The 17,754-nt window shown below is 46.3% G+C and overlaps 1 protein-coding gene across 1 annotated transcript in view; it reads left to right on the top strand.

Annotated features, from left to right (window-relative positions):
* The window catches only part of LOC124613529 (tripartite motif-containing protein 45), a 169,788-nt gene that overhangs the window by 70,474 nt on the left and 81,560 nt on the right, over positions 1-17,754 (top strand). Inside the window, exons 3-4 of the mRNA XM_047142239.1 lie at positions 16,099-16,215; positions 16,354-16,400. Coding sequence (XP_046998195.1) covers positions 16,099-16,215; positions 16,354-16,400 — 164 coding nt within the window. The remainder of the gene's footprint in view (positions 1-16,098; positions 16,216-16,353; positions 16,401-17,754) is intronic.

Raw genomic sequence — 17,754 nt, 5'->3', positions numbered from 1 at the left:
AGTGCTTATGCTGTCTGTCTTCGCGGTATATGTACGAGTGTCTGGTGGTCGATAGCTATATGCATGATGCAAAAGGGGCGATTTTATACGGCGCAGGATACGAATTGTATGTTTACTACATTGACATGGTACAAAGGGATATATTTCAGGGTTGGACATTGGTTTCACTCTCTAATATTCAACCTTCCATCCTCAGTGGCAAAACAGTGTAATTGTGCTTGATATAGAGAAGTATCGCGTAAATGGTATAGCATTCCGGCAAACCATGTGAAAATACATGTGTTCTTGTAATCCCAGAATCTGGAGAAGTGTGTAGAATGCAAGCAAGCAAGCAGGTCGAGGCCAGAAACAGTAACGCCTTTGTGCTGAGGGGAAACGAGCCCGACTTTCTACAACAGTTCTGAGAGTGACTTTGGTCCGATGAGTTCACGCTGGTCACGCCTTGGGAGGGCAAGACTTGTGACCATTGGCAGCAGTGGATGATCGCCCGACCTTCTGGGAAAAATCTAGTGCTTATGCTGTCTGTCTTCGCGGTATATGTACGAGTGTCTGGTGGTCGATAGCTATATGCATGATGCAAAAGGGGCGATTTTATACGGCGCAGGATACGAATTGTATGTTTACTACATTGACATGGTACAAAGGGATATATTTCAGGGTTGGACATTGGTTTCACTCTCTAATATTCAACCTTCCATCCTCAGTGGCAAAACAGTGTAATTGTGCTTGATATAGAGAAGTATCGCGTAAATGGTATAGCATTCCGGCAAACCATGTGAAAATACATGTGTTCTTGTAATCCCAGAATCTGGAGAAGTGTGTAGAATGCAAGCAAGCAAGCAGGTCGAGGCCAGAAACAGTAACGCCTTTGTGCTGAGGGGAAACGAGCCCGACTTTCTACAACAGTTCTGAGAGTGACTTTGGTCCGATGAGTTCACGCTGGTCACGCCTTGGGAGGGCAAGACTTGTGACCATTGGCAGCAGTGGATGATCGCCCGACCTTCTGGGAAAAATCTAGTGCTTATGCTGTCTGTCTTCGCGGTATATGTACGAGTGTCTGGTGGTCGATAGCTATATGCATGATGCAAAAGGGGCGATTTTATACGGCGCAGGATACGAATTGTATGTTTACTACATTGACATGGTACAAAGGGATATATTTCAGGGTTGGACATTGGTTTCACTCTCTAATATTCAACCTTCCATCCTCAGTGGCAAAACAGTGTAATTGTGCTTGATATAGAGAAGTATCGCGTAAATGGTATAGCATTCCGGCAAACCATGTGAAAATACATGTGTTCTTGTAATCCCAGAATCTGGAGAAGTGTGTAGAATGCAAGCAAGCAAGCAGGTCGAGGCCAGAAACAGTAACGCCTTTGTGCTGAGGGGAAACGAGCCCGACTTTCTACAACAGTTCTGAGAGTGACTTTGGTCCGATGAGTTCACGCTGGTCACGCCTTGGGAGGGCAAGACTTGTGACCATTGGCAGCAGTGGATGATCGCCCGACCTTCTGGGAAAAATCTAGTGCTTATGCTGTCTGTCTTCGCGGTATATGTACGAGTGTCTGGTGGTCGATAGCTATATGCATGATGCAAAAGGGGCGATTTTATACGGCGCAGGATACGAATTGTATGTTTACTACATTGACATGGTACAAAGGGATATATTTCAGGGTTGGACATTGGTTTCACTCTCTAATATTCAACCTTCCATCCTCAGTGGCAAAACAGTGTAATTGTGCTTGATATAGAGAAGTATCGCGTAAATGGTATAGCATTCCGGCAAACCATGTGAAAATACATGTGTTCTTGTAATCCCAGAATCTGGAGAAGTGTGTAGAATGCAAGCAAGCAAGCAGGTCGAGGCCAGAAACAGTAACGCCTTTGTGCTGAGGGGAAACGAGCCCGACTTTCTACAACAGTTCTGAGAGTGACTTTGGTCCGATGAGTTCACGCTGGTCACGCCTTGGGAGGGCAAGACTTGTGACCATTGGCAGCAGTGGATGATCGCCCGACCTTCTGGGAAAAATCTAGTGCTTATGCTGTCTGTCTTCGCGGTATATGTACGAGTGTCTGGTGGTCGATAGCTATATGCATGATGCAAAAGGGGCGATTTTATACGGCGCAGGATACGAATTGTATGTTTACTACATTGACATGGTACAAAGGGATATATTTCAGGGTTGGACATTGGTTTCACTCTCTAATATTCAACCTTCCATCCTCAGTGGCAAAACAGTGTAATTGTGCTTGATATAGAGAAGTATCGCGTAAATGGTATAGCATTCCGGCAAACCATGTGAAAATACATGTGTTCTTGTAATCCCAGAATCTGGAGAAGTGTGTAGAATGCAAGCAAGCAAGCAGGTCGAGGCCAGAAACAGTAACGCCTTTGTGCTGAGGGGAAACGAGCCCGACTTTCTACAACAGTTCTGAGAGTGACTTTGGTCCGATGAGTTCACGCTGGTCACGCCTTGGGAGGGCAAGACTTGTGACCATTGGCAGCAGTGGATGATCGCCCGACCTTCTGGGAAAAATCTAGTGCTTATGCTGTCTGTCTTCGCGGTATATGTACGAGTGTCTGGTGGTCGATAGCTATATGCATGATGCAAAAGGGGCGATTTTATACGGCGCAGGATACGAATTGTATGTTTACTACATTGACATGGTACAAAGGGATATATTTCAGGGTTGGACATTGGTTTCACTCTCTAATATTCAACCTTCCATCCTCAGTGGCAAAACAGTGTAATTGTGCTTGATATAGAGAAGTATCGCGTAAATGGTATAGCATTCCGGCAAACCATGTGAAAATACATGTGTTCTTGTAATCCCAGAATCTGGAGAAGTGTGTAGAATGCAAGCAAGCAAGCAGGTCGAGGCCAGAAACAGTAACGCCTTTGTGCTGAGGGGAAACGAGCCCGACTTTCTACAACAGTTCTGAGAGTGACTTTGGTCCGATGAGTTCACGCTGGTCACGCCTTGGGAGGGCAAGACTTGTGACCATTGGCAGCAGTGGATGATCGCCCGACCTTCTGGGAAAAATCTAGTGCTTATGCTGTCTGTCTTCGCGGTATATGTACGAGTGTCTGGTGGTCGATAGCTATATGCATGATGCAAAAGGGGCGATTTTATACGGCGCAGGATACGAATTGTATGTTTACTACATTGACATGGTACAAAGGGATATATTTCAGGGTTGGACATTGGTTTCACTCTCTAATATTCAACCTTCCATCCTCAGTGGCAAAACAGTGTAATTGTGCTTGATATAGAGAAGTATCGCGTAAATGGTATAGCATTCCGGCAAACCATGTGAAAATACATGTGTTCTTGTAATCCCAGAATCTGGAGAAGTGTGTAGAATGCAAGCAAGCAAGCAGGTCGAGGCCAGAAACAGTAACGCCTTTGTGCTGAGGGGAAACGAGCCCGACTTTCTACAACAGTTCTGAGAGTGACTTTGGTCCGATGAGTTCACGCTGGTCACGCCTTGGGAGGGCAAGACTTGTGACCATTGGCAGCAGTGGATGATCGCCCGACCTTCTGGGAAAAATCTAGTGCTTATGCTGTCTGTCTTCGCGGTATATGTACGAGTGTCTGGTGGTCGATAGCTATATGCATGATGCAAAAGGGGCGATTTTATACGGCGCAGGATACGAATTGTATGTTTACTACATTGACATGGTACAAAGGGATATATTTCAGGGTTGGACATTGGTTTCACTCTCTAATATTCAACCTTCCATCCTCAGTGGCAAAACAGTGTAATTGTGCTTGATATAGAGAAGTATCGCGTAAATGGTATAGCATTCCGGCAAACCATGTGAAAATACATGTGTTCTTGTAATCCCAGAATCTGGAGAAGTGTGTAGAATGCAAGCAAGCAAGCAGGTCGAGGCCAGAAACAGTAACGCCTTTGTGCTGAGGGGAAACGAGCCCGACTTTCTACAACAGTTCTGAGAGTGACTTTGGTCCGATGAGTTCACGCTGGTCACGCCTTGGGAGGGCAAGACTTGTGACCATTGGCAGCAGTGGATGATCGCCCGACCTTCTGGGAAAAATCTAGTGCTTATGCTGTCTGTCTTCGCGGTATATGTACGAGTGTCTGGTGGTCGATAGCTATATGCATGATGCAAAAGGGGCGATTTTATACGGCGCAGGATACGAATTGTATGTTTACTACATTGACATGGTACAAAGGGATATATTTCAGGGTTGGACATTGGTTTCACTCTCTAATATTCAACCTTCCATCCTCAGTGGCAAAACAGTGTAATTGTGCTTGATATAGAGAAGTATCGCGTAAATGGTATAGCATTCCGGCAAACCATGTGAAAATACATGTGTTCTTGTAATCCCAGAATCTGGAGAAGTGTGTAGAATGCAAGCAAGCAAGCAGGTCGAGGCCAGAAACAGTAACGCCTTTGTGCTGAGGGGAAACGAGCCCGACTTTCTACAACAGTTCTGAGAGTGACTTTGGTCCGATGAGTTCACGCTGGTCACGCCTTGGGAGGGCAAGACTTGTGACCATTGGCAGCAGTGGATGATCGCCCGACCTTCTGGGAAAAATCTAGTGCTTATGCTGTCTGTCTTCGCGGTATATGTACGAGTGTCTGGTGGTCGATAGCTATATGCATGATGCAAAAGGGGCGATTTTATACGGCGCAGGATACGAATTGTATGTTTACTACATTGACATGGTACAAAGGGATATATTTCAGGGTTGGACATTGGTTTCACTCTCTAATATTCAACCTTCCATCCTCAGTGGCAAAACAGTGTAATTGTGCTTGATATAGAGAAGTATCGCGTAAATGGTATAGCATTCCGGCAAACCATGTGAAAATACATGTGTTCTTGTAATCCCAGAATCTGGAGAAGTGTGTAGAATGCAAGCAAGCAAGCAGGTCGAGGCCAGAAACAGTAACGCCTTTGTGCTGAGGGGAAACGAGCCCGACTTTCTACAACAGTTCTGAGAGTGACTTTGGTCCGATGAGTTCACGCTGGTCACGCCTTGGGAGGGCAAGACTTGTGACCATTGGCAGCAGTGGATGATCGCCCGACCTTCTGGGAAAAATCTAGTGCTTATGCTGTCTGTCTTCGCGGTATATGTACGAGTGTCTGGTGGTCGATAGCTATATGCATGATGCAAAAGGGGCGATTTTATACGGCGCAGGATACGAATTGTATGTTTACTACATTGACATGGTACAAAGGGATATATTTCAGGGTTGGACATTGGTTTCACTCTCTAATATTCAACCTTCCATCCTCAGTGGCAAAACAGTGTAATTGTGCTTGATATAGAGAAGTATCGCGTAAATGGTATAGCATTCCGGCAAACCATGTGAAAATACATGTGTTCTTGTAATCCCAGAATCTGGAGAAGTGTGTAGAATGCAAGCAAGCAAGCAGGTCGAGGCCAGAAACAGTAACGCCTTTGTGCTGAGGGGAAACGAGCCCGACTTTCTACAACAGTTCTGAGAGTGACTTTGGTCCGATGAGTTCACGCTGGTCACGCCTTGGGAGGGCAAGACTTGTGACCATTGGCAGCAGTGGATGATCGCCCGACCTTCTGGGAAAAATCTAGTGCTTATGCTGTCTGTCTTCGCGGTATATGTACGAGTGTCTGGTGGTCGATAGCTATATGCATGATGCAAAAGGGGCGATTTTATACGGCGCAGGATACGAATTGTATGTTTACTACATTGACATGGTACAAAGGGATATATTTCAGGGTTGGACATTGGTTTCACTCTCTAATATTCAACCTTCCATCCTCAGTGGCAAAACAGTGTAATTGTGCTTGATATAGAGAAGTATCGCGTAAATGGTATAGCATTCCGGCAAACCATGTGAAAATACATGTGTTCTTGTAATCCCAGAATCTGGAGAAGTGTGTAGAATGCAAGCAAGCAAGCAGGTCGAGGCCAGAAACAGTAACGCCTTTGTGCTGAGGGGAAACGAGCCCGACTTTCTACAACAGTTCTGAGAGTGACTTTGGTCCGATGAGTTCACGCTGGTCACGCCTTGGGAGGGCAAGACTTGTGACCATTGGCAGCAGTGGATGATCGCCCGACCTTCTGGGAAAAATCTAGTGCTTATGCTGTCTGTCTTCGCGGTATATGTACGAGTGTCTGGTGGTCGATAGCTATATGCATGATGCAAAAGGGGCGATTTTATACGGCGCAGGATACGAATTGTATGTTTACTACATTGACATGGTACAAAGGGATATATTTCAGGGTTGGACATTGGTTTCACTCTCTAATATTCAACCTTCCATCCTCAGTGGCAAAACAGTGTAATTGTGCTTGATATAGAGAAGTATCGCGTAAATGGTATAGCATTCCGGCAAACCATGTGAAAATACATGTGTTCTTGTAATCCCAGAATCTGGAGAAGTGTGTAGAATGCAAGCAAGCAAGCAGGTCGAGGCCAGAAACAGTAACGCCTTTGTGCTGAGGGGAAACGAGCCCGACTTTCTACAACAGTTCTGAGAGTGACTTTGGTCCGATGAGTTCACGCTGGTCACGCCTTGGGAGGGCAAGACTTGTGACCATTGGCAGCAGTGGATGATCGCCCGACCTTCTGGGAAAAATCTAGTGCTTATGCTGTCTGTCTTCGCGGTATATGTACGAGTGTCTGGTGGTCGATAGCTATATGCATGATGCAAAAGGGGCGATTTTATACGGCGCAGGATACGAATTGTATGTTTACTACATTGACATGGTACAAAGGGATATATTTCAGGGTTGGACATTGGTTTCACTCTCTAATATTCAACCTTCCATCCTCAGTGGCAAAACAGTGTAATTGTGCTTGATATAGAGAAGTATCGCGTAAATGGTATAGCATTCCGGCAAACCATGTGAAAATACATGTGTTCTTGTAATCCCAGAATCTGGAGAAGTGTGTAGAATGCAAGCAAGCAAGCAGGTCGAGGCCAGAAACAGTAACGCCTTTGTGCTGAGGGGAAACGAGCCCGACTTTCTACAACAGTTCTGAGAGTGACTTTGGTCCGATGAGTTCACGCTGGTCACGCCTTGGGAGGGCAAGACTTGTGACCATTGGCAGCAGTGGATGATCGCCCGACCTTCTGGGAAAAATCTAGTGCTTATGCTGTCTGTCTTCGCGGTATATGTACGAGTGTCTGGTGGTCGATAGCTATATGCATGATGCAAAAGGGGCGATTTTATACGGCGCAGGATACGAATTGTATGTTTACTACATTGACATGGTACAAAGGGATATACACTCCTGGAAATTGAAATAAGAACACCGTGAATTCATTGTCCCAGGAAGGGGAAACTTTATTGACACATTCCTGGGGTCAGATACATCACATGATCACACTGACAGAACCACAGGCACATAGACACAGGCAACAGAGCATGCACAATGTCGGCACTAGTACAGTGTATATCCACCTTTCGCAGCAATGCAGGCTGCTATTCTCCCATGGAGACGATCGTAGAGATGCTGGATGTAGTCCTGTGGAACGGCTTGCCATGCCATTTCCACCTGGCGCCTCAGTTGGACCAGCGTTCGTGCTGGACGTGCAGACCGCGTGATACGACGCTTCATCCAGTCCCAAACTTGCTCAATGGGGGACAGATCCGGAGATCTTGCTGGCCAGGGTAGTTGACTTACACCTTCTAGAGCACGTTGAGTGGCACGGGATACATGCGGACGTGCATTGTCCTGTTGGAACAGCAAGTTCCCTTGCCGGTCTAGGAATGGTAGAACGATGGGTTCGATGACGGTTTGGATGTACCGTGCACTATTCAGTGTCCCCTCGACGATCACCAGTGGTGTACGGCCAGTGTAGGAGATCGCCCCCCACACCATGATGCCCGGTGTTGGCCCTGTGTGCCTCGGTCGTATGCAGTCCTGATTGTGGCGCTCACCTGCACGGCGCCAAACACGCATACGACCATCACTGGCACCAAGGCAGAAGCGACTCTCATCGCTGAAGACGACACGTCTCCATTCGTCCCTCCATTCGCGCCTGTCGCGACACCACTGGAGGCGGGCTGCACGATGTTGGGGCGTGAGCGGAAGACGGCCTAACGGTGTGCGGGACCATAGCCCAGCTTCATGGAGACGGTTGCGAATGGTCCTCGCCGATACCCCAGGAGCAACAGTGTCCCTAATTTGCTGGGAAGTGGCGGTGCGGTCCCCTACGGCACTGCGTAGGATCCTACGGTCTTGGCGTGCATCCGTGCGTCGCTGCGGTCCGGTCCCAGGTCGACGGGCACGTGCACCTTCCGCCGATCACTGGCGACAACATCGATGTACTGTGGAGACCTCACGCCCCACGTGTTGAGCAATTCGGCGGTACGTCCACCCGGCCTCCCGCATGCCCACTATACGCCCTCGCTCAAAGTCCGTCAACTGCACATACGGTTCACGTCCACCCTGTCGCGGCATGCTACCAGTGTTAAAGACTGCGATGGAGCTCCGTATGCCACGGCAAACTGGCTGACACTGACGGCGGCGGTGCACAAATGCTGCGCAGCTAGCGCCATTCGACGGCCAACACCGCGGTTCCTGGTGTGTCCGCTGTGCCGTGCGTGTGATCATTGCTTGTACAGCCCTCTCGCAGTGTCCGGAGCAAGTATGGTGGGTCTGACACACCGGTGTTAATGTGTTCTTTTTTCCATTTCCAGGAGTGTATTTCAGGGTTGGACATTGGTTTCACTCTCTAATATTCAACCTTCCATCCTCAGTAGCAAAACAGTGTAATTGTGCTTGATATCGAGAAGTATCGCGTAAATGGTATAGTATTCTGGCAAACCATGTGAAAATACATGTGTTCTTGTAATCCCAGAATCTGGAGAAGTGTGTAGAATGCAAGCAAGCAAGCAGGTCGAGGCCAGAAACAGTAACGCCTTTGTGCTGAGGGGAAACGAGCCCGACTTTCTACAACAGTTCTGAGAGTGACTTTGGTCCGATGAGTTCACGCTGGTCACGCCTTGGGAGGGCAAGACTTGTGACCATTGGCAGCAGTGGATGATCGCCCGACCTTCTGGGAAAAATCTAGTGCTTATGCTGTCTGTCTTCGCGGTATATGTACGAGTATCTGGCTATATAGCTATATGCATGATGCGAAAGGGGCGATTTTATATGGCGCAGGATACGAACTGTATGTTTACTACATTGACATGGTACAAAGGGATATATTTCAGGGTTGGACATTGGTTTCACTCTCTAATATTCAACCTTCCATCCTCAGTGGCAAAACAGTGTAATTGATTGAGTCTTTTTGTATTTGATGATCTATAAGCCACTTTTGCAGGGTTTAATTGCCAGTGCATTGTGGCGATCTGTACAAAATAGTTTTTGCCACTGAAGGTCTTGTCTGCAGAAAGAAGAAAAAAAAGGAGACAGTGCTTACACACCAGCAGCATTAGCAATTTGGTGGGTAAACTCAGTTAGAGCCAATCATAATGCTCCATTCATTCACAAGACATCCTTTGCGCCTGGGACATAGGAGCCTCTACATAGCAGTGAGAACGTTTGCGTTTCGGAGATGTCTGTTGAAAGCAGGACTTAACGGTTTCCAGGTAGGGTAACACATGACAGATGGGGTGCCACGGTACGACCATCAAGAGGAGTGCATTCGGCGTTATTCTGGTGTATCTTCATAAACAGGTTCTGTTAGGACAAGAATTTCCCTGTGGATAAGCTGAGACATCATGAAAGCTCCTACAAAAGCGACCGTTAACCATTTCTATGACACTTTACGATTTCCTAGAGGTCGACTTGGCTCTTATTTACATATCCATGTGATGTCAGTAAACTCTGAGAACCTTTTAGATGCACCTGTGATGCTGAGTCGCTATGTGAACATTTCACAGTGATGCGTCAGCCAAGCTTGGCAGGTAAACGCGTGACGGCTAGACGCAAGTCACATGTCCCGTTAGGATCACTAGGAAGAATGCACCCTGTGCTATTCTGGGAAACATTGGAACCGATTTCTATAGCGTGACCTGTGATGTCAGTATAACATTGAGAGCCTTTATCTGCGTCTGTGAGGGTGAGTCACTGGGCAATTAGGTCTTTGCTGGACCGCAGGTAGAGAGGCATCACGCCAGGAATGGTGAACACCTGCGAGTCCAAAGGGTGAATTGTCTCTATTTTCAGAGACATGTGATGTCAGCATAACACTTGAATAATTCTAGCCGTATACCCAAAAATAGATGCGACTTTCACTTGCTTACTGTAGGCAGCAGTGGTGTGAGAGCGATGGCTTATGCTCTGGCGCTGGCTTGCGTCCGGCTGGCCCTCCAAGGTGCCCGTGCAGTGTCGGCACGTGTGCATGTTGGAACAATTTGCTGATGCATCGTGGTTGACAATACTTCGAAAGCGGTTTTTACATGCAGCGAGTATTTTTGCAGTGCATTATTTTCGACTGTTTAAGCGTTTTGAGGGTGTTTGCAGAGCCTTTTACATGCATTATTTTGACAATTTACCAGTTGTTTTCGTGTCTGTGCATCAATGTACTGCATTATTTCGGTAAATTACGGGTAGTTTGCAGGTCTGTATGGAGTGTACTGCATTATTTGGACGGTTTAGAATTAGTGAGCGTGTCTGAAGAGCATTTTAAATGCGTTGTTCTTATCATTTACAGGTTGTTTTCATGCCTGCACATCAGTATACTGCATTATTTCGACAGTTTACGAGTAGTTTGCGGGTCTGTATAATGTGTATTGCATTATTTAGGTAATTTACTAGTTGTTTTCATGTCGGCACATCAGTGTACTACATTATTTCGGTGATCTACGCGTAGTTTGCAGCTCTTTAGTGTGTGCAATGAATTATTTTGGTAATTTACGAGTTGTTTGCGTGTCTGTACATCAGTGTACCGCATTATTTCGATAATTTACGAGTGGTTTGCAGGTTTGCAGACTAAGTAGCATGACCCCAAGCACATCAGAGCGAGTGTTTTGTATCAGTGTAATAAATGAACTACGTGAAATTCATTGCTAAATAAATTGTTCCAAAATAAATAAAATACACTCATTCCTCTCTCCAGCAGTTCCAGCACAGGATGAGTCCTTTTCCCGCCATTTCCTCCCTCCTCAGACTGCCCTCTGGTAGTAGTATTGTGTACTAGATCAGTTGGACTCGAGACCTCGTGGTGAACACATTGGATGGAGCTACTGCCACAAATTCTTTAAATAAACCCTGGATTAAAAAATAACTTACATCCATCCTATCCAGTGGCCTAGCACTGGCTGAGTCCTCCCTGCCAATTCCTAGGGAGAGGTGGCGGTCAGATGACAGGTTAGTGGAGGTAGCCCAAGTGAACTTTTTTCCTGCCATTTTCTTAGGTTACTGGAGATACCCCAAGTGACCTTTTTTCTGCCAAAATTTGAACTTCCTGCCGTTTTCTGGGGGTGGGGAGGGGAGAGGCTTAGGTTAGTGGAGGTAGCCCAATTGACCTATTTTCCCGCCAAAATGTGAACTTACCGCTATGACGTCATTGCGACATTGCCATATCTACTGCCTCCATCTTGGATCCGACATCATGAATAAATGTGGCAACACTGCAAAGTGGGGTGGCGTGCAGGTTGCGCTACTACTCACGTTTATTGAAACACATTGGTTTCTATCCTATATAGCAGATGTTACCATAATGGTCGCCAAAGGCAGAATAGGCATGCCATTAGTTCTCCCTAGCCCCTTCTGCAACCACAGTATGATGCTGCAACTGCCAGCTATAAAGGGTGCATCCACTACACAACTTCAGTGTTAAATGTATCTATGACCACATACATAAAGCAGTTCCTAGGCTGTCAATAATATAGGAAAATAATATTGTACAGTATATTGGTGGCTGGCTCGAGACAGCGAAGTAATATTGTGGAAACTTCATGCCAAATATCGGCAGTGCAAACATGACGGATGTGGGTGCCAGCTGTTATTTTGGCCTTGGGCCGGTTTTGCACTAGGGGAAAGAAAAAGTGCAAGTGTCGATAGACGAAGGTATGGAATAAGAAAAGAGAAAGCCTGATGGATGAAAATTTGCTAATGGACTTGACATCAAGCGAACCAAATGACCATCAGATCTTTCTGAAGGATAGTCACTCGCTCATTCTAAGGTAAGGGGGCCTAATATCGTTCCCGCTCCTAATTTCGTCCCCCAAGGAATTTTCGGTCCGCACTGTTGGTAACAAGTGTTTGGCTGTACGTACATGTGATGACCTCTGTCCAATATGTTGTTGAGAGAGTTTATTGTATGGAGCACGTGTAGCTTGCATGTACAAAGAACTCATTTTTTTATGCCGAGGTGAGTAAGTGTAGCAGTCAAATTAATAGCCTGCTATTCTTAGTGTGAGCACCGATTTGTGTACAAATATTGGGCTGTTTTCTGTAGACCTGTCAATATATTGTACCGGGTGATTATAATTAAAGTGCAGCTACTTGCGAAGGTCCAGTGCGGGGTGTAATTATTATATGGCACCGAAACTTTGTACGTAAGGTATGAACGTGGAACAGATTTATGCTGGAAAAAAATTATTTTCAATTTTGGCCACCAGGTGTAAATAAAGCTCTGTACAGCATCTCGTCGATGTCTCATACACTGAAGTGACGAAAGTCATGAAACTAAGCGATATGCACACATACAGATGGCGGTAGTATCGCGTACACAACGTATAAAACAGGGGTGCAATGGCGGAGTTGTCATTTGTACTGAGGTGATTCATGTGAAAAGATTTACGACGTGATTACGGCAACATGGCAGGAATAAACAGACTTTGAACTTGGAATGGTAGCTTGAGCTAGAAGCATGGGACATTCAGTTTTGGAACTCGTTAGGGAACTCTATATTCCGAGATCCACAGTGTTAAGAGTGTGCCGAGAATACCAATTTTCAGACATTACCTCTCACCACGAAGAACACAGTGGCCAACAGCCTTCGCTTAATGACCTAGAGCAATGGCACTTGCGTAGACTTGTCAGTGCTAACAGATAAGCGACGTTGCGTGAAATAACCACAGATGTCAATGTGGGACGTATGACGAATGTATCTGTTAGGACAGAGCGTCGAAAGCTGGCGTTAATGGGCTAAGGCAGCAGACGACCGATGGGAGTGCCTTTGCTAACAGCACGACATCGCCGACAGCGCCTCTCTAGGGCCTATGACCTTATCGGTTGGACCCTAGACAACTGAAAAACCGTGCCATGGTCAGATGAGACCGATTTCAGTTGCTAAGAGCTGATGGTAGGACTCGAGTGTGGCAAAACCCAACTAAAGAATGGGCCCAAGATGTCAACAAGGCACTGTGCAAGATGGCGGTGGCTCCATAAGGATATGAGCTGTGTTTACATGGAACTGGACCAATCATTGACTGGAATTGGTTACGTCCGGCATCCATTCCTAAACTTCACGTTTCCAAACGGCGATGGAATTTTTAAGGATGACAATGCGCCATGCCAGCGGGTCACAACTGTCTGTACTTGGTTTGAAGAACATTCTGGACAATTTCTAGGAATGATTCGGCGACACAGGCCTCCTGACATGAATCGCATCGAACATTTATGGGACATAATCGGGAGGTCAGTTCGTGCAGAAAATCCTGCCCCGTCAATCCTTACGCAATTTTGGACGGGTATAGAGGCAGCATGCCTCAGTATTTCTGCAGGGGACTTCCAACGACTTGTTGAGTCCAAGCCACGTCAAAATGCTGTACTACTCCGGTCAAAAGGCGGGCCAACGCGATATTAGGAGCCATCCCATGACTTTTGTCACTTCAGTGTGGTGAAGATATTGTGGAAGTGGTAGTAAAATCACCATAATGCCTTTCTCTCTTGTTTGGCCTTTTTTGTCCATGTCCCATTCCTAACCCATTACATATGAAAACATTTCCATACGTCTGTCTTGCATTCACAGAGCTAGATTAGCATCTAGTAGCCAAAATTGGAACTAATTTTTATGCTGTGTAAATCTGTTTCACATTAACTCATTAGAATATCTACAAAATTTCCTTGTCATACGATAATTACAGACCACATTTTACCTCTGTGATTAGCTACACTTTAATTACAACCACCCGGTACAATGTATTGGAGAAACGTCATTATTATCCATAGATGCTCGATAATATTACAATACTGTTGACAGTCTAGTGGTCGTTGAAGCCATCGGCACAGGGACCGCGCTTTTGAACGTCAGCGTTGACCGTGCCGAGTTCATCGTGCTACTGAATGTGTGGTAGATGCGATCGCAACGCGCTCCAGCAGCAGTTGTCGGCAGTATCAGACACGAAAATCACACTACGAAATGGGTATGTCAAATTCTTACATTAGCTCTGTTAAAACGTACATTTCCTCCCTTGTCATTACACTAGTCATGTTCTGTCAACAGCATACATAAATAAAAACTTTCATAATCATGAACATGTTATAAGGCAAAAAGGAAAGGACCTTATCCAGTGAATAAGGACATGGGCTTATAAAAGTTCCATTACAATATTGCGATACAAATTTACAATAGTTCACCATATAACAAAAATTATTCCCACTTTTTAGTAAAATTCTAATGTCATTCTTTCTATTGTTTCTATTCAGTAGTTGGATCTTTACAATATGTGAAACAAAAAACTTGAAACAAGACAGTGAAAAAATCTTACTGCAAGTAATAGAAGCTGTCTTGTAGATTAAGCCAATCGATCAAACTCACTCCTCAGAAACACCGCGCTTATATGTACGTAACGTCGAATATGACAGAGTATATTTTCATTAAACTAATTAGAAAGTATCAGGTCCTATTAGAAAACGTGAAGGCCACGGGAAAAAAATTTCTGGAAATAGTGAGACGCGAACCAGCAATACATCACGCAATACCTCACAAGTACGTAACCCCACTCACTGCGCTATACCGACCATGAGTGGCATACTACGCACATACTTGACCTCTTACCATCTCCTGAAAGCTTTTATCGTACATATGTCGTTAAGTAAAAATTAAACACAGCAAATTGCGCCAAGAACGATACGTTTTGTTGGATCCTCCGTGTGGCGTTGCCTTCAAATGTCACATTGTCGTAATACGCAAGTTAGAAAAATTATTTAACCACAAATATGTTTCCCGTCATTATATTACAACAAAGCAGATAATGAACGACGGGTTTTCGAGAAATCCTCAATTTGTGGACGCTTACAAACGGCATATTTACCTATGGACTTCAACTGAATGCCAATATGGCGTCTAGTGTGTACCGAAGAGAGATGGAAAGCGGGGCCTACGAGAAAAACAGGCCGCGGCGCGTATGTCACACAGCATGTGACAGACAGCAGGTTTTACAAATACCAGCAACTGTCCCTGACGGGAACCGAGTAGCTATTTCAGACGAGTTTAATAATTGTTGACTGCGCGTTTAAAACCATGTAAGCTGTCGATACCACGCCATAGTGTTAAGGACTTTAGTGGGTACTTCTCAATTACATGTTGATTTACTGTGGGCCCTTCACGGACAATATGACTAGTGTGACGTCACAAGTTCATTACACGGCTAGTATTTCTCGTTGGCCCCAGATGGCAAGCATGTGACGTTCTTCCATCTAATTGGTCCACGTTCAAACGCACCTTCTGAATTCTGACGTGCTGGGCATTGCTCTGCACATTCGAGAAAACTCTCCAGCGACCGAGCGAGGAGACACAGTAGCTAGCACACCGGACTCGCATTCGGAAGTACGGTGAGTCACACCCGCGTCCGACCATCCTGATCTAGCTTTTCCGTGATTTCCCTAAATCACTTCAGGCAAATTCCGGGATGGTTCCCTTGAGAGAACATGGCCTATTTCCTTCCCCATCCTTCCCTTTGCGATGAGACCGATGACCTCGCTGTTTGGTCTCCTCCCCCAAATCAACCAACCAACCAACTCCCCGACGTGCTTTTTCCACACTATGGCGTCAGAAATTCGGTACATTCAATGTTCAACATTCGATTGCGCGGTCCCCGTGCAGTCGGCTTTAATTACTTATTACATGTAAGTATTGTCACAGGATGAGTACTTTTTGAAGTTGAACGGCGTGTTGCGAGCTGAGAAGTTGCAGCGTGGTAAGTGTGCGTCGTGTCGCAGCAGTGGACTCGGTGTTCCTGGGAGGTTCCGGTGAGGACGCGAGCGGGTCCGGCTCTGGGTCGGGGTCCGGGTCTGGGTCCGGGAGCGGGGAGGCGCGCTCGCTGCAGTGCCCCACATGCGGCTGCGCGCAGCCGCTGGCCGCCGGCGGGGTGCGCGCGCTGCCGCCCGACTTCCCGCTGCAGAGCCGCCTGCGCGCCGCCCCCGTCGCCGCCGCCTCCGCTGCGCCCCCGGCCGCCGCCGCGACGCACGACGACGCAGAGCCCGCCGTAGCGCCGCTCTGCGACCTCTGCTCCACCAACGTTCAGGTAGAGTTGTAAACCTACCGTAGACTATCGTAAGTAAGCGTAGGCTTCGATAGTTTTCCTAGTAGTTTCGATCAGTTAAGGTCGTACCCGCGTTACCTGTACGTTAGGTGTGTTGCATACCTATTGGGCGCTACCTCTTAACGATAGTTCTCTTTACGTTTGCGACCAGTGTCTCACTAGATTATCCTGAAAACAGAATGTGGTAAAATGTATAGAAATTAAGCTGATGATATACAGGGTGCTACAAAAAGGTACGGCCAAACTTTCAGGAAACATTTCTCACACACAAAGAAAGAAAATATGTTATGTGGACATGTGTCCGGAAACGCTTACTTTCCATGTTAGAGCTCATTTTATTACTTCTCTTCAAATCACATTAATCATGGAATGGAAACACACAGCAACAGAACGTAGCAGCGTGACTTCAAACACTTTGTTACAGGAAATGTTCAAAATGTCCTCCGTTAGCGAGGATACATGCATCCACCCTCGTCGCATGGAATCCCTGATGAGCTGATGCAGCTCTGGAGAATGGCATATTGTATCACAGCCGTCCACAATACGAGCACGAAGAGTCTCTACATTTGGTACCGGGTTTGCCTAGACAAGAGCTTTCAAATGCCCCCATAAATGAAAGTCAAGAGGGTTTAGGTCAGGAGAGCGTGGAGGCCATGGAATTGGTCTGCCTCTACCAATCCATCGGTCACCGAATCTGTTGTTGAGAAGCGTACGAACATTTCGACTGAAATGTGCAGGAACTCCATCGTGCATGAACCACATGTTGTGTCGTACTTGTAAAGGCACATGTTCTAGCAGCACAGGTAGAGTATCCCGTATGAAATCATGATAACGTGCTCCATTGAGCGTAGGTGGAAGAACATGGGGCCCAATCAAGACATCACCGACAATGCCTGCCCAAACGTTCACACAAAATCTGTATTGATGACGTGATTGCACAATTGCGTGTGGATTCTCGTCAGCCCACACATGTTGATTGTGAAAATTTACAATTTGATCGCGTTGGAATGAAGCCTCATCCGTAAAGAGAACATTTGCACTGAAATTAGGATTGACACATTGTTGGATGAACCATTCGCAGAAGTGTACCCGTGCAGGCCAATCAGCTGCCTATAGTGCCTGCACACGCTGTACATGGTACGGAAACAACTGGTTCTCCCGTAGCACTCTCCATACAGTGACGTGGTCAACGTTACCTTGTACAGCAGCAACTTCTCTGACGCTGACATTAGGGTTATCGTCAATTGCACGAAGAATTGCCTCGTCGATTGCAGGTGTCCTCGTCGTTCTAGGTCTTCCCCAGTCGCGAGTCATAAGCTGGAATGTTCCGCGCTCC

This window comes from Schistocerca americana, chromosome 4 (genome assembly GCF_021461395.2).
Source record: "Schistocerca americana isolate TAMUIC-IGC-003095 chromosome 4, iqSchAmer2.1, whole genome shotgun sequence".
NCBI lineage: Eukaryota > Metazoa > Arthropoda > Insecta > Orthoptera > Acrididae > Schistocerca > Schistocerca americana.
This window is presented reverse-complemented; position numbering and strand designations above follow the sequence as displayed.